A 21,637-nucleotide genomic window follows, 5' to 3' on the forward strand; every position below is an offset into this window, starting at 1 on the left:
TTACCATGACCAATGGCCATCTCTTTCACTAAATTCACCCCAAGAGTCGCCATTGGATATGCTATATGTTATACAATTGCCACTTTATTGAGTCTCATAGGCAGTCCAACAGGGAATCTAATTAGGAAGCCAAGCACTTTTACAAGCCGAGTTCTTATCGCTCACTGCTGGGATATCCTATTACCTATTTAAAAAGTACTCACTATTTCAATATGCATTAGAAACAGACTTAGAGATGGTAATACATCGGAATCTCAATTTCATTCAAAGGAAGTTTCCTTGAGAAGTTCAATGAAAATTAAAAAGAGCAAACTTGTAAAAAATTTTTGAAAAGACAAAGGTCTGTGACCTCATTCGAGGAAACAGCGGGATGCCTTTGTTAGAGAGCCGGATAAGGTTGATCATGGTAATTTTTACATATAGTGATCTTTCACAAAATAATACACTGTATTTGACATAGAAAATATACACACTGAGCATACAGCTTGAATACTAATAAGACAGAGACAAGACATGGCCAACACTTCCCTGCACATCAAGAACTTAATAATACAGCTATATTCAGTTCCAGCCTGAAAACACTATAAATTGGAGATAATACATCACCTACTCTGAGTAATAGGCTCCCTATTCCAACCAAAAGAGTTTTATACTTTTATCATCAGAAGCCTCCACTTTGGATACACAAGAAACTATTTACATGTGCAAGATTTTCTCCAATGCTTAAGCAACTGCTCCAGGTGTGAAATGTGAACTACAACTCTATTCCAGTATTCAACCGAATTGAAAAATTAGCTCTGCCCACGTCTTCAAGTGGGCTATCAACTCGCAAAACTATCCCAGGGATCCCCGAATTTCTGTTGCTTTTAGACCCACCAACCTGTACAAAAAGGCCACATAAAGACATCACACACAACATAAGCTTGTGAACAATCTCAAAATCCATTCCTTAAAACAATCTAATATAACTCTTCACAGGCTTATGTTCCTGGTGTATTTTTTATTTTAGAAAAGAAACCTCGTCAGTCCAAGAAGAAAAATTAATGTCATAATAGTAACACCTAATTATCTGTGAGCACTTAAAAACCACAAAATCACCCGAGCAGAAACAGTAATGAGAGCAAACAAATTCAACATTAACTTGCAAAGTACGCATTTCAGCTTTACATTAAGAAGAGTATTGCAACGCTATTAAAACAAAAATCATTAGTGAAAAAGTTGCCGAAAATAAAAATACGAGTATGTTATAATTAGAATAAAATGCCCATCAAACCATTCAGTCTCAGGCCAAGTCAATGAAAAATGGGTAACTTGACATTTATTAATCTGGAATATCCTCTACGCATCTACGCATCAAATATTGTAACTAAACACAAAACGTTTGAGCACATGTCTAAGCCTTGGCAGTTAGCAGCAATTGGATGTGATGTCAATACATGTCAACTTCTACAGAATAGTAAATCTTTGAGGTGCATTGGTGAAGTGAGAAAACTAACAACTGATGATTCGTAACTGACAATGTGGTAAGACGACAATTGCAAGAATAAATAATTGTAATTGGTTTGCATGCACAGAGAATGCAACAAGAGAAGAGATAAATATATGGATTTCGCTCCACCGTCAACTTGTTTTTTACTTAATGTTTAAAAAGACACCTCACAAGACAGTCGTGTTTAAAACAAAATATGGCTTCTATATGGAATGCGCGTGAGTTTCCTATTGATGGGGTTAGAAAGGACGATCTTTCCTATAATCCTAAGGAGAATGTGAAGTGGTAAAAGCCAGAAATTGAGTGGATTAAAGTGAACCTTGATGATGCTTCACGATGAAAAGAGGCTCTGAGTGGGGCTGGATGCATCCTGAGAGACGCCAAAGGCAAAATCATTGAAGAAATGTCAAAACAGCTACGATTGATCACGAACAATGAAGCCAAACTAAAGGCCGTGATACAAAGCCTAAAAGTGGGCTAGCAATTGAAGTTTAGAATCTTCACTAGGAAGGTGACTATCTGATAACAGTTTATACCATAAAGACAAGACTGCACTCTTAGCTGGAAACTGAGCAGATGATTGAGGACTCTTAGAGTACTCATGAATAATTTTGACAACATTCAGGTCACACATATTTAACAAGGAGGAAATCAAGAGGTAAATAAATTATAAAATTCCTAGAGCAGCATCCAAAGTGTAAGATGCAGGTGGGATGACTGAAGGTGATTATGCAAGAGATTGAAAGGGCAAGACGTATCCACGTTGTGGGTGGATGACATATACCCTTTCTTTGTGTGCTACGATGATTTTGTTTTATGGTTAAGTGACCTGTATTAATTTGGCATTAATTAATGAAATAATGTTATGCCTCAAGTGAAAATTAGGTGGCATGGCTACACAAGGGGGGTGAGGCCATAAGTGAATAGGCTGCCAGCAAGGTGGGTGGTACCTTTTCGTGTGAATTAGCTTGGATCTACAGTGTCCCTTTCCTAGTTTGTCCTCGAATTTGCCTTAAAAATCAAAATGACAATAAATTAGGTTTAGGGTAACATCTTACCCAGTAAATATCTCGTCAAATAGTGTGATTGTGGATTTGAATCTAGCAATCATAACATGGAGAACATGTGCACATGTATAATATATGCAACCATTATTAGGGTTAGTCCATAATACATGAGATTTATAGAATATCTATAGCATAATTGCAAACACATTAGAAAAGCAGCACAATAGGTTCGTACGAAGCAGTCCCACACTAAGCCAAAGAGTGGAACTTTGTCCCCCTTGGCCCTGGTGGCAAGCAACATGGACATCCACCCAGGGCCCCTTAACCAATCTTAACTATTGTTCTTTATTTAATTCAGGTTTAATCGTTTTCCAATTTCAACCTGATTATTCCAAACTTTATTTTCCAATTTTCTCTGCTGCCTTCCTTTCCCCTTTCAAATGAACTCTTATCCCTTTTATAACTTATGATAAAGGAGTCACAATTCTTCATTACATGCCTCTTGACCTTCCATTGAACTTAATTAACTTGTAGCTATATTTTATTATTATTTATTTATAGTTATATTTTTTATAATTATTAGCTGTTATTAAATCCTATTTCAAAAAGGGGACATTACAGGATCACAAATTAACAAGATTTTGTGAGCTTAGATGGTAACAGGTTAAAGAAAGCTGAATGATTGCAGGTGGTGGGATGGTAGGATATATTGTAATTCTGTGATGCCTTCCTCATTTGGTTATTTAGCATTTTCTGTTTGTAGAACGCTGCAAGCATGGATATGCCTGTGAGACTGACTAGGAAGCAGTAAATACCTTTTCTGGATGAGGTAACAAAAAAAGGGTGTTTGCTAGGCATGGATTAGTGGTGCATGCAGCCCAAAGAGTTCTGGATGAGGATTTTTTGAAATCAAGGTATAGATCTTGGGTTAATACTGATATTGCAGCCATGTTTGTGGCTTGTTTGTGATCTTAGGGAGAAAAAGGAGATTGTGGCTATCCTTTGCAGAAAATTGGTAATGAAATGCTTCCTTAGGGAGCTAGGGAAGGTTCTAGAAAAGTAGATAACTAGGGAGGGATTTCTCTTTCCTAAGACTACTTTGTATTGTGCAGACAAGGTAGGGAGGTGTCAAAATTTCCTCTTATTGAATATGAGGATGGCAAGAGGGTTGCACAAGGGCGCATTATTGTTGAGATGAATATCTTGTTCCTGAAAAATATGGTGAACCTCTAAAACAAAGGTGGCCCAAGGTGGTGGTTAAGCTATTTGGTTGTGGAGGGTTTGGTCACTGAAGAAGATGAAGTAAATGAGGTTGTGGAGGTGGTGTTGGCTAGGCCAATGTCTAAGAAGAAGGGGTTTGTTGCTTTGGCTCACCATGGCCTATGTGCCTGCAGCCTAGACTTGTTGTTATTGGCCTTTGTTTCCGTGGGAAAGATATAGGATGGTAGTTGATGCAGGAGCATCTTGGGTCTGTTGGTTCCCAAAACCGCAAATTGGAAATCCAAGAGCCCACCACTCCTCCGGTAGAATTCCACAATCAATTATGGCCAACGAACAAGAATCACCTTGATTCTCCTACACTTTAGGTTGTGCTACACTCAAGTGGGTAGACCTTCACCTCAAACATTGACTGCATGATTCAAGGCTTTTCTATAGCGAATTTAAGCTTTGTGAGTTCTTCGGTTGGGAAGGCCCTCAAACTCAATCAAAATGAAACTGAATGCTGAGTGTTTGAATTGAATAAATTGTATAATATTTTTTACAATGGATTTGAGGCTTGTAAGAAGGAAGTTATAGATTTTTTGACTTCAAATATAAATCGAATACTTCAATGATAAAAAGACCAGTGCTTTAGCTTATTCAGGCAACAAAGTCAACTGCAATGAAGATTTTCACATACAACTTTATAAAATTCTATGCACTTATATTGTCAATAATTTAGTAAACAAGATGCGGCGGATCAAATATATACGCAATCTTAGATTAGTCCAGATTGAACTTTAACTCCTTCGGTAGGGAGACAAACTGGACACAAATACAGTAACAATTTGATATTTCACGATATCTATGATGATCACATTTAAGATGCTAAATGACCATGTCCACTTATCTGAGATTTAAATTGTTTACAGATTTTAAAGATAATTATAAAGGACTAATCAATTGCAGTTTAATTCTCCATGCTTTTTTAAATAAACAAAAAGTGAAAAAGGCTTTTATTAATCTTTAAAATGCAATTTATGAATTTTGTATTACAAAGTCATATTTAAAACTCCTTATTCCTCCTTGCAAATTAATATATTACATCTGTTCTTTGGAATGTCTTTTTTCGAATATCCAATATTATCTTTCTGAATGTCTTCCTCTTTATATTTTAATAACATGAGGATGTGACTTTTCAAAGCTTTGAGAAGTCATATTAGTAAAAAGAAATAATCAAACCCTTTTGATAATACATCCTTTTAGTTTAAACGCAGATTAAGCTTGATGTCTTTATTGGGCTTCATTTTTTGTCGAACTTCCTATGTAACCGCTTATTATTTTGTAATGGTATATTGTTTTGTCTTTAGATTATTTTCGCTGCTATGCTTTATATTTTGTGAAGACACCGGAAACCTTGTGATTCATATCTATACAAGCCTCTGTTTTTCGTGTATATTTTGTAACTCCAGTAGCTTTGATCGCAGTTGCTCTTGTTGTAAATGTGCTAGTTACAAACATAGCAATGATATTGGCTTCGTGAATTCCCTGTGGTGTGGCAAACAACCATCTGGCCCTCTTCATCGTTCCATAGATTGTCAACACTCCAACTTTATTTTCTTGATATAGGACCACTGAAAATTCATCACACCATGATATTCACATTCCAAAATTTCAGCACTTATTTCCGGATGTTGAACTCACGTGACTCTCCATACTCAGATATTGCTCTCCAGTACATAGTCTGTTCTAACGTGAATGATGTTCATGTGCAGTGCACGCTTTCTGATTCATGGCATATGTATATTTTCCACATGGTATCTCTGTTGAAAAATCCCAATGTGATGACAAAGTCCCAGCGTCCTAATTCCAAGCTTGAGTGCTGACTCCCCATGACTCCTTTATTCGCTTTTAATCTGATGTGGATGGTTGCCATTTATGACTTGTCATCTTCATATTTCTTCTTCTACAGGCACATTCCAGTAAGACATATTCAATACCATCCGCTATTTTCAATGAAGCTCATGGAGTCCTCTTCAAAACATTGTGTAACTGAGTCCCCTTCATGCTGAAGAATTTATAATTGCTGTCTTTGTTTGTAGCCACTGTTTTCGAATAAATCTCAAACATCACTGTGACTCAACACTGACTGGGCAGGCTTCTTTGTCTTGCGTGGCTTCAGATATACATCTTCCAATGTCCCAGTTTCAAGTTTGTTCATTCCTCTGCGAAGCTGGAGATGGTATGCAAGCTTGACATCTTGGGAATGGAGAACAACATGAAGGCTCTGATAATGGGTGTCCATAAAGATTTGTCATTTTAATATTTGCTGTCTAGCATAGTTCTGGTGGTTCTGTTCCTGCCACAGAACAACACACATAAAGCTTCTCCACCAAAAACGTCATTATACTCACTCTCTTTAATTATTTCCACTTTGCACAAATAATTCCTATGCTGCAGCTGCAGCCCATAAACCTGTATCTTCAACTTAGTCTGAAACCCAAAGATGCTGCAATTTTGGACACTTGCACACAATCAGTTCGAACTATCTCCTATCAATCACAGCATAGTTAAAGTTCAAGTCACTTAAGTTGTTGTAAATTGAATAGATTTTTGATAGATACTCCACAACGACAGACTTTAAAGCGACATGCAACTGTTGAGGGCAACTTGAAGAACTATTGCTTGCTCAAGTATGAAATCATAAGTGAAACAACCTGTTCTTAAATGTGTCAACTGTGGAATTCTTAATGAGTCAATACAACTGCTGGTAACTCAGGCTAGTCTTGCATAATTTGAGAATTATCAGTTGAATGGTAGCAGTTTGGTGTGAATACAATTAACTGCGATAACGATAAGGGAAAGAATATATGATCTTCTTCTCAAGAGTGTTTTTTTATGAGGATATGGCCACTCAAATTGTTAGGAAATCTTCAATTTTTTATTAGGCTAGAATTTGAGTGCATCCCAAGACAAGAAATATGTAATCATATTGGATGAACTAAATGCAATAACTCTAAGCCATCAATAATAATATTTCTATCAATCTCCAAAATTACTCAAATGAAGACCATAAAATTTTGCAAAAAATTACGGCTCCATCAGTGTCAATGAGCAATCTTGCATCAACCAAAACTATTGCTTTGTTTCTATACCAGTTTTCTGTTTGTGGAGTAGCTGTTGTTGCTTTTGGTTTTGAGTTGAGCACAGTTGACATCATGTTGACAACCTATTTTTATATCTTTACCCTTCTGAGCGCATGAGTTCATGTGTCATGTGCTTTGAGTTATGGACCATTTTCTCCAATCATTGTTTCCTACGATTTCATCCAGCATAACGTGTTATTACTTATGGCATGGTTTCCTATAATAACACACTGTATTCCACAGTAGGGAGCCGACCCCTTGATCGTGTTTTGACCTACCTTTAAGAGCATGTAAACAATTGATGCCCATTGCTCAAGTTATGGTTTACACCTCCAAGGCAGGACCTATATTGTAATTAAATGCCTGACTGGCCGACTTGTGGTCTAGCTGGCTATCTTAGAACTTGAATTTGTTGTACGAAAGGGCATGCAATTAGTATGATAGAAGATAGATAGCAGAAAGTCTAAAGGTTGTGAGTTTCAACTTTCAAGCTCTAATGTTGTAAATTCCTTGTCATGGCCACAACCCAGAAGGCCTTACAGTTGGGCATGTTGGTTGCTAGTTGATGGCATATTTCATCATCAATAAATCTATGAATTCTACTGTCTCTTTGCTGTTTGCTTCTGTACGTACTCTTGGCAAGTTGTTAGGTGATAGGATCTGATCTCAGGTTGGCTTCCTCTCCCTACCAACCTTGCACCAGTAGTCCATACTAATTCTATGTTTATCCCATAATTGCAGGACTCGCTGAGTATAGGTTGGACTCAGTGAGCCCATAGTTGAGTCACCTCTGTCAAGTTTGTGGAACTCAAGACTGGACTCTATTGAGTCTAACCAAGCCCAAATAGACTCGATAGACCCTAGCCAAGCCCAAATAGACTCAATAGACTCAACAGTGTCCCAAGCCTAGGACTCTATGTCAGCTAGGACTCTATGGTAGCAGCATCACTAAAAAGACAAAAAGAACAATATTTAAACGCTTTTCACTAGTTCAACTTTTGTTTATATTTCCCTCCCAACCCTAAAAGTCCAATTCTATTATTTGCAAACACAAGGAGAGATAAAGAAGCATTTGAGAAAAAATATTGAGGGATTGAAGAGCATACCAGCAGATCGATTGAAGAGGAGATAGTGATTATGTATAATTTGTAGAAGTTAGCAGCTTGCATTTATGCATTTCGAGGAGTTAAAGAAAGATTTAGAGGAGTCTTATACAAATTTGAAGGTGCATTTATTCATTTTTGGAGTAAATTATAAGATATTAGTAACATATTTTGCTGTTTTTATTTATTTTGTGAATTAGATATTTCCATTTTATTATACATTTCTTTTAGTTTTATTTTATTTTATGTTGATGGAAAAAGTAAGAAATCCCCGGGCCTAGGCATCCAAAAATCAAACATTAGCTATTTTATCCCTCAATGCTTTAGCTGCAAACCTAACAATTTGTTTTTTTCTTTATTTTGTTTATTTTTAATTCAATTAGAATATGTAGATGCTGATTTCTTTTCATTTATATATATATATATATATATATTGCAGTGTAATGTCTCGGTCTAAGGATACCCCAAGGGGAAACCCAATTAGAAAGATAGGGCTTGGACATGTCATAGGAGATATTGGTTGAGGGGCTTCTTCAATTCTCAGCCTCCATTTCCTGCATCTTTAATTCCTTAGCCTCCATTTCCCACATCTTCAAGTAGTGGTAGTGCAAGTGTGAGCATTGGATCTTGGATTCTAAAACGAAATCCTCATTAGATTCACTTCTTGTTCTACACACACCTCCAGCTGCCGCAGCTGCCCAACCATCGCTTGAGAGCATGGTTTGCAATAACAGTGCTATAAAAAGTGCAATTATAGATTTTTGGTTCTACAACACCGTTCCATTTCATGCAGCGAGGTATTCACTATTATTTTGATTTCTCTGTTTTGTTTCTTTTGCTATTAAGAGTAGGCACATTGATTATTTTAATTTCTAAAGTTAGTAGTAAAACTTAATACTGATTTTTTTTATTTAATTTGTTTTAGTTCTCCTTATTAGCAAATTATGATAGATGTCTTTACTATCTGAGGTGTGGGGTTCAAGGCCCCTAATGATGAGCTAAATGATCTTGTTTTGCATAAAAAGGTGGATGATGTATAAAAGTATAACACTACTCAACTTTCTTTTCTCCTCGTTAGATAATTGTACTTACCACTTTGTAAAGTATATTGATTTAGAGATTTAAATTTAATATTTTAATCTTCTAAATCGTTTTTTCTCCTTTCTTAGGTGGAATAGTGATTTTGAAGTCAAATGATGCTTTCGGAAAAACAAAAAAATATTGAGTATCTTTGTGAGGTCTTGGAGGAAGTGTTGTAGGAGGTAGGTGAGAAGAATGCAATACAAACACTATTATCTGGCGATGTGTTTCCGGCACAATATGACTCGTTCCGAAAACAAGGATGTCTTGAAATCTCAAAAACTTTTGACAACCCATCCCCCGGCTTTCCCATAAAACTAATATTTGAATTTTGATAATTTGTTTGGCTTCCACTCTCATGTGAACTATCAATTTCAAATATTTTTTTTAATGGTTCTATAATGTATATAAGCATGCTTTATCCATGTATTCCTATGAATACTTAAAATTTTGCTATATTTTTTAAATTTACTGCTCACTGCCTTGACCTCATATTGGAGGATCTTCGCAAACTTTCCCTTAATCAAAACAGGTGTAGAGCACGGAAGGAATATTTGTAAATACTTATATAATCATACGTGGGTCCTCGACCTTAGGAGGAATTTCACAACTAAGAAAGAGTTGGCTCATCCAAGTGTTATCTCCTATCACCTTAAAGGAGGTTGATCCACAAGTAGAGTGTAACATTGAGGTTGAAGATCCTGTCTTCAGCGATGAACACTTGAAGTTGATCAAGTGGATCAAGATGCAGAGGCAGTAGCAATGGCAAAGGAGGAGGCTAGAGCACAAAGAGATCCATTGGAGGACCCTAAGGATGATGTGAATGAGAATCTAAATGTCATTGAGGCATAATGTGTAGGAGGATTGAATGGTATTGTGGTCACTAATATAGGCTCCTTTGAGCCTTATGCGGTAGTTTTTATTTTGATATACTTTTGAACTTTTGATGCCATGGATTTAATAATCCATGAATTTTATAGACATTTGACACTTTATATTTCTAATGCGTTGTTTAGTTTAACTTATTTCCTTCAACTAAAGCCTAAAATTTGCATTTATACTTTGTGATCAAAGTAAACTTGTGTGTATTCAAAGTATCTTCTATCTGATGAGAATATTGTCTTTAAGGTTTATTTATTAAAGGATGCATAAAACACAATTTAAATTCTTAAATATCTTTCAATTTATTTGGTTCTCCAAATCGTCAAGTCTTTGCCAGTCTAAGTTAAAAATCAGCTTGTCAAGTTTCCATCTTGTAAAACTAGTTTATCCCTTTTTGTGGTAATAGGTGTAATTAGATATATTGAGTTCTACAATTTCCTATCATGGGATACGCCTCGGTTTTGGTAGGTTTATGGCAATATATGGTAATCAAACACTATATAGCAGAGTAACGAGAATCGCGCTGAAATCGCGTGAATCGCCGATTCAGTGATCAGATTCATGCACCCCGATTTTTTTGGAGCCAAAAATCGTGATCGGCGATTTCATCGGGTGAATCGCCTAAATTGCATGTATCGGCGATTCACTCAAAAAATCGCCTGAATCGCCATTAGAAATTGCCAAAAATCAGCTAGCAACAGCATGCATGTTTAGTTGGAAATAATAAAAAAATCACTTATGTTTTTTGCTTTCTTTTTTACCTTTCCTCTTTGTTATAACCCTAAAGGGCCTTCTAATTGTTAAGCATGACTAGAAGAGAGGAGAAGAGAAAAGAAGAACCATAGGTTATAAAAATAAAATAAAAAATAAAAAACGACGACAAATAAAAAATGTTTAGAATGCATAACGGATGATGCCCAAGGGAAGGGAAAGACATAATCAAGTAGTAAAACATCAGCGGTTCCCAAAAAGAGTGTGGGATCAGAAGAAAATCACAAAAACACTGTGTTCCATATAGTTTTGTGTGGGTTTCAGAGTGCAAATTTGGTTTTGGCGACGGGGGCGCTGCCCCTCGACCCCGCCCTGTATCGCGACAGGGAGCGCGCCCGGGGCGCTGCCCCAGGACCCCGCGAGGGCGCTGCCCCTCGACCCCGCTGGGGGCGTTGCCCCCTAGACCCCCAGTCACTGCGGTTATCAGTCGTGGGAAGTCTCACTAGTTGATGAGACCTGAAGCTGTTGCAGGCATGGAGTGTCTGTGGTGGAGAGAACAATAGAGCAAGCCTTTCGAGAGGGGTGATATGCTTTGAAGCACTTGGAGTAGGTGTTGGATGTGAAGCTGTCTTATAAAAACTCTTTACCCCATGTGGTAAACACAAACTTCCATGTTTATATATGTTAAGTTTCAACTTCTATTTGATGATGTTATAGTGTGTTTCAGTTATATTCAATAAAGGGTGCATGAAATAAGTCTTAAATTGTTAAAATCTCTACATTTAAAGGGTTTTTTCAAATTTGCCGATTCATCGCCGATTCACCGGCGATTCACCCCCGATTCACGATTCGATTCGGCCGTGCCGATTCCGATTCTCGTTACTTTGCTATATAGTATATGGTAATTGGGTAGGTCTGAGCTCCTTAGTAGGGGGTTAATAAGAATGTAATCCTTTTTTGAAGTTAATACAAGGGTCGAGCCCCGTATATTTGTAGTTTAATGATTAAAAGAAATGCCCACGAGTTATTAGATTTGCCAAATGTTAGAAGATTTTCTCAAATATAAAATGTATAGGGGAAGAGCGCCAATAACCAAACGTATTTCAATAACCACACTACAAGCACACCTGAAACCCCAACCACTAGTTTTGAAGGAACCCTAAAAATGATAGCACATTTACTAATTGCTGATAATTTTTAGCTTTCTTAATTTATAATCGGCCCATTTGTGCACCACTATTAAAAACATTTGTGCACAACTATTGAGAAATTTGTCCATAAGTATTGGTAATTTTGAGTGCTAGTTATAGGTGCATTTTAAGTGTTTTTTGACACTTTGAAAAGGCCCCTTTTTGACCCTTCAATGCTTGGCAATCTCTACATGGGAGCCAAAAGCCAAGAGACATTTTTTCAAGGTGCAAACTCACATACAAAGACAACCAAAATTAATCATTGAAATCTGACATATAATTTAGGCTCTACAAGTGTGCAGATATTGGTGCTCTTCCCCTAGAACTCGTAATTTAATTTTTATAGAATGGAATGATTTGTCAGCTATTTTGTAGGATTGAAAAAGTCCATCCTCCAAATATTTCCAAAAATTGGTGTAAAAGGCAGCCTATTGGAGTATATGATGAAATATTATTGGAGGCATTTATAACAGAATAAACAAAATAAATAGAATTGAAACTGTAGTGCTAACCCCTACTATTGATAAACAAATGTTTATATTGAACGATCTGTTGTGTGTAAATTTGCTTCTTCACAAGGAATAAAATGTAATGTGATCCCCCTTTTTCAATATTCAACAATGGTAGGACTATTATTTTAAGATTCCCTACTTTTTATGTTAAACATATATGATTTTAAGCAAGAAGATAAATGAGTAATCTGATCTATTCATAAATATATTCAATAGGCAATGATGCTCACTGTTATATTTGATGCAAATTGCAATGACTTTATGATGACAAAGTCTATTCTATAATTGTAAACTAATAATGGCAATTGCAATGTCTGTTACATACTGTGGCACATCCAATGGCAAATACTATTTGACAATTGTGCAGACAATCATTGTATTTATATGAATATGTTGCTGTCTATGGTGAAGCACTAATTATATGCAAAGTCTGATGTAATCTTTCTACATCGATCCGGTTGCCATCTCAGATGTTTCACTGTATTCTTGCAACAATAATGCTGGCTGTGTCTGATGTAACAATAAATATATGCACAAGAGATGGTGTTTCTGTATATAGCTTATAAAGCTGGCTGTGTCTGATGTAACACTAAATATACGCACAAGAGATGCTGTTTATGAGTATAGCTTATAATGCTGGCTCTGTCTGATGTAACAATAAATATATCCACTGGAGATGCCGTCTCTGAATAAGGCTTTATATTTTTGCACAAAAGATGCCGTAAGACACTGCTATAATTAGAGCAATCCATAAATACTTAAGGATAAGAAATAATATAAGAAAAATATCTGATGATGATTATGGAATGAGTTTGAGCTACATCTTATATCTTGCAATGTCGAATGGATTGCATCTCTTGATTATTGAAGAGGTGTCTTTCCAAATCATACCTCTTCAAGCATAAATCAGTTTGTTATGCAAAATGTATCTCTTCATGTCATCGTTTAGTTTATTATACCAGTCGACATAATTAGTCGATTATGGTATTCAAGCCATCAACTTAACTTAGTCAAACAAGGTGTTCAAGTTGTTGACTTATCTGATTTACTGACTTTTATAGCCAATCGGCTAAAGATAAGATAACATAAGATAAATTTATTAATGTCCAAAAAGAGACCACAAAGAGGCTCTAAGGGACTGGAAAGCATACAACAGGGCAGCAACCAACAACAACAACACTGGAGAAAGAAAAAGAAAGAAAGCAAAAGAACCAATGAGAAAAAGACTAAATACTCCTCTTTGATGAGAAGTAGTTCAGAAACGAAGGATATGGTCCAGGCGAGAGTGTGCCCCGGCCCATCTTAGGGAACTGCTGGAGATGGGGTGTTGCTGTCAAGTGTATTCTTTATTGAGTTTGAGTTTCCATAATGAGTCAATCACAGGACCAGCAGAAAAATGGTCCAATCTAGCCAAGAAGACCACAACGAACAACAATGAAAAAATTCCAATATGAATGTGTAAAATGATAGATTGATTCTCAATATCGACACATAGAAGATGCTTATCATTTATTGTATGTTAACCTCCATATTCACTCCTTCCGAAAACTAGTTGATATGTGATGCTCATACGCAGTTAACTATCAGCTATTACTCGACATGATATACTTCTCCAATAAATATGTAATCGCAGGTTACACAAAATGATTGGTTATTTTCTTCAAGCCACCCTAGAAGCTTTTATCGTGATCACTTTGAATCCCTTGCTCCTTATAGTTGGGAAATGATATGTGTTTTAGTTTTGTATGCTTATTTGGAAGCTTTGTTTATGATAAAAATGAAGACATAACAACGTCGGTGTGAGCCCACTCCAAAAGAACCCAAATTAATGTGGTCATGAGTCCAACAACAAGCAAGGTACAGAGGGCACAAAATAACACAACATCCGTATAGTACTCAGCATAGAAAGCCATCCTCGGGCAGAGCCCCCCTCCCCCCCCTCCTCAAGGGTTATTCCTTGTAGTAATACACTGTTTGTAGATGTCAAACCTGACATGATCATTCAGCTCTTGCTAAGAAGGAAGGAGGTGAGCAAGGGCATCCAGAGAGAACTTAAATGGGGTAAGATGATCCATCTCAATCCCCATCGAACCCAACAAAGCAGAGGCTTGGGCGCACCAGCAACAGGACTTGAAGACCAATACGTCAGGTAAGAGTATTTGTGACAACCCTTGGTCAAGTCTGCTAAGCCCTGAAGCTAATGAAGTAACCAAGCTAGATCGAAGATGGCCCCAAGCCTGAAATGATGTGAAAGGATGTGCCCCAAACTCGGCCAAAATGATGTTGTGAGGAGTGGACCAATGACACCCGATGATGCATCAAAGAGGAAGGGTCTAGACTCTCTCGACCGAAGCCCAGTCAAGCTCCAAGACAAAGGGCCCACACACAAAAAAGTTGTAGAGCAAGACCAGCCAAACTAAGGAGTCCAAGAGAGACATAGTAGCGTCTCTACAACACAATCAAGGAACCCAACCCCTTATCAACACGAGGTTGCATAGCAAGTCTTATACTGAAATGGGGTCCAAAGAACTGGACCCCTAGGTAAGTATAAGAGGATTAAATCTCAATCTCCTCGCCCTAAAAATAGAAGTAGACATGGGAGGTCTTCAAGCAATTGAAGACCATCCCTCAAGCCTTGCCTAGGTTCACAACCAACTACCGTAAATCACAAAAGGAAGTCAAACCATAAAGAAGTCATTAAAGGTCCTCCGGGGAATAGGCCAAAAGAGCAACATCCTCAGCAAATAGTAAAATGGAGATCAGGACCTTGAGCTCGTCAAAATATATGCCAAATAAAGTTGGAGAGAGAGGGCAACTTTGCTTCACCCCAATTGTGCTTTGGATAGGGTCCGAGAAATCCTCCAATCTTAAACCTTCCCACAACACTCGTATAACCTCATAATAGCCATCTAGAGAGCCTCTGAAATCCTCTCTAATTCTCTGAAAAAAGGGTCACTTGAGGAACAGAATCAAACGTTTTAGAAAAGTCCACAAAGCTACAGTAGACTCTCATTGAGCAATGTTGAACCTCCTTGATGATAGTCTGCACAATTAGAATGTGGTCCATGGTCTGCAAGTATGTTTGGAAGTCAACCTGCCCACTCACACAACAATGATATCAATCAAGCTCCCTGGATAAGATAGTGTTCAACACGATGGCGTAGAGTTTGGCAAAAGTGTGCCCAACCATGATGGTCATGTAGTTGTCAAGTTCCAAGACCAACCTAGTCTTCTAAATTAGGTAGATAATATGCTGCTACCATGAATCATGGAAACTTGTACAAATTACTTTGTTAAAGAACACTATGAGTAAGGAGCCCCAAACTGTGATACCAAGCTTAAAGAGTTCCACCTAGAACCATTCCTTATCTACTATCCTACTAATATTCATCGATCTAACCACCTCATAGATGTTGGAGAAAGTGAAGTGATGGCAACAAGGCAAGGGGAATGAGGTGGAGGGTATTGGCCAAGGATATTGTAGAGGGTGAAGGTGTGCGAGACCAGAGATTTGTAATCTAGGGTGAAAGGGAGAGGGGAGGATGGTGGGGGAAGAGAGTGTGCCAAAAGAGCTTGGGGGCTACAGGAGAGAGGCACAAAGGGATCTACACTGCATCATGAAGAACAATTGCTTATTGTGGTGAAGAAAGTGGCGAAAGAAAGCCTCAACTAGACAAACGAAGGGGAATGGGTAGAGAAGGTTGGGCGAACCAAGCAGTGGAAGGACTTGCAGTCCTCATCAAACCATTGATTCATAGGACATGTGTTCTTGTGCTTGGCATTGCGACAAAAGGAGGTGGTGTGATGGGGTTTGGAGGAGGTTTTGATAGTCTCTAGTTTGTGCATTAAAGCCCCCCTGAATGAGGGTGTCCCCCAGGGTTGAAAACCTAGTAATGTACTCATGTAAGTCCTCATAAGGGTCATCACCCTCTATACTGTGTACAACATAAGACGAGGCTGATAGAAAATAGCAAACAACGATGAAGATGTATTTGTAATGTTGTGTCATATGGCCAATACAGATCCATATAAATATGGCCAAACTGTTAGAATGAACCACAGAAGTAGCGTCTGTGGTCTCTAACCAAACAAGTAAACCCACCTGATCTTCTAACCCCACTAGAGGATCTAACCTTATCCCTGAAAATAGATAGTTGTTGTTACCTAGTGAAGTCAAGAAGAGGACAAACAGCGCTCTCATGAGTTTGTCAGCAAAACCAATAGCATCCTAAAAAAGAACCATCAAGGACCACAAAGTACTAGTGTCGTTCCAACAGTTGACAAGCAGGGAACCACTATGAGGTTCCCTCTTGTCCAACTTTCACTGTGACGATCATTTGGCCTTGGTGGCCAACCTCAATTCGCACCCAAGGGGAGAAGAATTTTGAATAAAAGCTCTAAGGTTCCTAATAACTGCCCACTTTGTGTTGCATCTAACCTCCAGAACAAGTCCCCGAGAGTTTTTCAACTCTATCACCTGTCATTTAGAGATCCTCATCAAGGCAAATCTTAGTGGAAAGAGGGAAAAGTTTTCTCCTCACCTTAAGAACCCGAAGTTAGTTGGCCAATGAAAGGACCTTGAGAAAGACGATGCCATCATGGCCAACCCATGCTCTGTTAAGTGTGATGTTTGTAATACCTATTTGATCATTGCAAAAGGGCTAAACTATTGGGATAGGATTGACAAAAGCAAGAAGGCCCTATACCCTCAAATTGAGCTCACAAGCTTGCCTAGCGCGCTCATCTGCCAACCTAGCTTGGACTAGCTCTTCCACACCAGAGAGGGGTGGAGAACTAGTATTGTTGAAAATAGAGGCCCTAGACTTGATTGTTACTTTGTTTCTGTAAACAAAGAAGTCTGTTCGCTATCAAGTTCAGCTTGTTTGTCCTTAATATTGAGGATTTCTCGAGATTGTACTTTGTTGGAGTCAACTTGTTTTTTAAGGTTTGTTATTTCAATGGCTAGAATTGTTTAACAATCCTTAATTTGCAAAGTATTCGAATCAACATGTTGTTTCAGACCTGTCAACATCTTAGAAAAGGAGTGCACAGTATCCCACAAGCATTTATTCTCAACTTCCAACTTAGTCATTAGTTCGATAAGCCTTTGGTAGGTAATGGGCAGAGGTTGAGTTTGAGTTTCCATAATAAGTCAGTCACAGGACCAGCAGAGTAATGGCCCAATCTAGCAAAAAAGACCACAACGAACAACAATGAAAAAATTCCACTATGAATGTGTAAAATGATTGATTGATTTTCAATATCGACACATGGCAGATGCTTATCATTTATTGTATGTTAACCTCCATATTCAGTCCTTCCGAAAACTAGTTGATATGTGATGCTCATACACAGTTACTATCAACTATTACTCAACATGATAAACTTCTCCAATAAATATGTAATCGCAGGCTGCACAAAATGATTGGTTATTTTCTTCAAGCCACCCTCGAAGCTTTTATTGTGATCACTTTGAATCCCTTGCTCGTAATAGTTGAGTAATGATATGTGTTTTAGTTTTGTATGTTTATTTGGAAGCTTTGTTTACAGTACAAATGAGGACATTACAGCACGTCCCCCCCCCCCCCCCCCCATTTCCCACAAGCATTGTTATATTTCCATGATTATTCCTAGATCCCAAGTAACTATGTAAAATGATTTAACATACATCCATTGCTTCATGTTGTTGTCATTGAACTCATTATGCAACACATTCCTCATGTAGACTTTTAGGTCCCAAAGGTTAGAGAAGTGACCATTCTTCATATCAATAGGTGTAATATCCGAAATGATGATCTTGTGGTATTCATCCTAAACACAACCTACACAATACAACATGGATTCTTCACAAGGATGACCATCATGAGTGCGTGACATTAGCTCCAAATGAATTTTGAATTCCAAATAGTCCTTATGAGTGTACCCTAATGCCACTTTAAAATCTTTAAGAGAATTTAGTTCTAAAGTCCAAGGATTCAACATGGTTCAACCATAAGCTCTAGACTCATTCACTCAAGAATTCAAAAAGATAATTCCAATTTATTATGTTCACAAATGATCTAGGAGAATGGTATGGATCACCGATTGCGATGGGGGAAAAGAGTTATATACTTAATCTCCATGATGTTAGATATGTTAGAATGACTAATAGATCACCTATTTATGTCATTTTAATTGGAAAACAATGATGCTCATCTTGCATAGGGTATTGTCCTATCCTTTCCTTCAAACTCAAACATTCACTTCTATCGAATGTAGGAATCCTGATCTGAATTGTAACTTTTTGTGGTTTGATTGGAGAACATTTAGCGCCACAATAGTTAGAGTTTGTCATTTGCTCCAATCTTGTTTCCCTATATCTCTAATAAAGGTTGCACTGGCATCCCAAGTCTGTGTTCATTTTCTTTGTTGGATGAGTTCAAGATAGCCTCTTCATTTAGTTCAAAGAGAAAGATATCATAAATGTTGTTTTCTTCCATTCCACACAATGGGCTACAAATAAGTTGTAGTATGTCTCAGTTCCTAAGATCCAAGTTATATTCTCCCAACCCTAATTTTATCTAATTGCCTTGGATAACAATTCAAATCATCATCAACTCTTTTATCGTTACTAGGTTACATTTCCCTATCTTGTTTTCTTGATGGTGATTTCATCTCTATACTTCTTATCATGTCCACATTTTCGTAATGACATGTAGCTTTCTTCTACTTTGCATTTCATCTTTCCATTCCTTCAATGTCAATTTCCCATGTTTTCGACCTCAATAACATGAAGTGGAATACATGAAGTAACTAGTTTTTGTTGAATCTGATTCAACCTTATTATGTAATCCCCTATCCATAGTACTTGCAATGATGTTAAGTTCATGTGTGAACTCATTTGTGATACATAAAGCCTCTTTTTCCTTTTCTTGTACTTCCCAAAATATCCTTGTGGTGCTTGTGATCATCTCACTTCTAGTGTTTCATATTTAGCAATTACACCTTTATTTATGCGGGGAGTGGATGGGTGAGACTCCTGATGCAATTGTTGTATTGCAATCACTCAACTCATGTTCCTTAAGGTGTTCTTGCTCTTTGCTTCTCCTCCTTAGGTTTGAGTGATGTCTTACTTGCTTCTTGGGCAGATACTTTATCGGTAGATCAACAAAACCATCTAGGGACATATCGTGTTGAAGACAACTATTTAACCAATCATGCCTAAGTTTCTCATTTAGATCTACTGATGTTGACTTACTGCTTTCTTTTCTTTCAACTTTAAACGGGAATGTTTGTGCAAGTGACTTTGAATTTGCTATAGGAGTTTAAATAAATTGTTTTCTATGACCTCCTTTGTTTCCATTCTAGTATATAAATATTAGCCCGCTCAACACTTGATCCAATTTTTTCTGTGTTCCTTGCATGACCATGCATTGTTGTATGCACTAGTTGAGTTCATTTGTTTCCATTTTTGAGGCTCCAAGTTATGCTAGCTCCTCAATTGTTTCAATCACCACAGACTGGTAGAATCTTGTGCTCTCATACTACTTGTGAAGTCCCCTTTTTCAATATTCGAGTATGCTAGTACTATTATTCCAATATTCCCCACATACTATGTCAGATATGATTTTAAGAAAGTAATGGAAGATAGATGTGTAATCTGATCTATTTTTAAATATATTCAATAGACAATGATGCTCACTGTTATATTCAATCCAACTTGCAATGATGACAATGTCTATTCTATATATGTAAACTGATAATGGCAATTGCAATGTCTGATATATACTGTGGCATAACAAAGAAAAATCTCTCTTAACGATTGTATAGACAATTGTTGTATTTATATGCATATGTTGTTACTGATGAAACGTTAATTATATACCATCTGATGTAATCTTGCTACAGTGTTCTGGTTGTCGTCTCAGATGTTTAACTGTATGCTTGCAACAATAATGTTGGCTGTGTCTGATGCAACAATTTTAATGCACAAGAGATGTTTCTAAAACTAGCTTATAATGCATATGTGTCTGATGTAACAAGAAATATATGCACTGGAGATGCTATCTATGAATAAGACTTTATAATCTTGCACCAAAGATGTTGCAAGGTGCTATGCTCTAAACAGAAAATTCCTTACAGGATTAGAAATAATATATGAAAAACATTTGATGCTGATTTCTGGGTGAGTTTGAACTCCATCTTGTATCTTGCAATATCGAATGGATCCATCTCTTGATTATTGAAGAGATTGCCTTTCCAAACCATGCCTCTTCAAGCATAAAGCAGTTTGTTATGCAAAATGTATCTCTTCATGTTATCAAGTAGTTTATTATACTAATCAACTTAATTAGTCGATTATGATATTCAAGCCATAGACTTAACATAGTCAATCAAGATGTATAAGTTAATGACATAATCTGATTTAATGATTTCTATAGTCAATCAGCTAATATGAAAATGCCAATACGGATGTGGAAGATGATTGATCAATTCTCAATATCGACACATAGCAGATGCTTATCATTTATTATACGTTAACCTCCATATTCAATTGGTCCTTCTGAACTAGTCAATATGCGATGCTCATACGGCAGTTGACTTCCAGCTAATACGCAACGCTATGCTCATTACGGAATACTTCTCCAATAAGTATGTTATCACAGGATGCACAGAATGATTGGTCCTTTTCTTTTGAAATTTTCTTCTCTTGGTAAAGATGTAAAAAGAATTTTGTCAGGTGTTATTACGAACTGTGTTTTGTGGATCGAAAGACAAATAAACATATCTTATGTAATGTATTTTGGTTTTGTATGCTTATTTGGTATTTGGAAGCTACATTTACAGCTCAAATGGGAACGTTACATGTAATGAACAAACTTTATCATGAAGGACTTCACCAACAGTGTGATAATAAGAAGAGATTCCTCAATATCAAACAGAATCGTCCTTGAGGAGAGTTAAACCACTAGGTATGAAGAAATCATATATGCAATACCTGAAATAATTGAAAGTGTCATATTCCTCAGTTCAAATAAACTTGATGGCAGAAACTATATGCCTTGGGAATTCCACATTAAGAAATACTAGTAAACAGAAAATTCTACTGTGTTGTTCAGAAGAAACAAAGGCAGGCTAAACATGGTAGGAAAAAGCTTTATTATAACTTGAAACAACAAACAAATGTTGAGAAAGAGATTATATTAAATGTTTGCATACAACAAAAAAGGTTAAAGGGAAAGTTTAAATATACAGGGATATTTAAAATTTTCATGCCAAAATATGGATAAAGCATGCTTGCATGCATTAGAAAACCTTAACATATAACATTTGTGTTG

The 21,637-nt window shown here is 37.0% G+C and overlaps 1 protein-coding gene across 2 annotated transcripts in view; it reads right to left on the reverse strand.

The window, feature by feature from the left end:
* Positions 1–229: 229 nt before the first annotated feature.
* Positions 230–21,637, reverse strand: part of LOC149565788 (uncharacterized) — a 101,852-nt gene continuing 80,444 nt past the window's right edge. For both annotated transcript variants that reach the window (XM_089819276.1, XM_089819275.1), the window contains one exon: positions 230–880. In XM_089819276.1, the coding sequence (XP_089675402.1) occupies positions 755–880 (126 nt within the window). In that variant the 3' untranslated portion in view covers positions 230–754. The remainder of the gene's footprint in view (positions 881–21,637) is intronic.

Source organism: Cupressus sempervirens, chromosome 3, assembly GCF_028749045.1.
Source record: "Cupressus sempervirens isolate cs-2001-9-10 chromosome 3, ASM2874904v1, whole genome shotgun sequence".
Taxonomy (NCBI): Eukaryota; Viridiplantae; Streptophyta; class Pinopsida; order Cupressales; family Cupressaceae; genus Cupressus; species Cupressus sempervirens.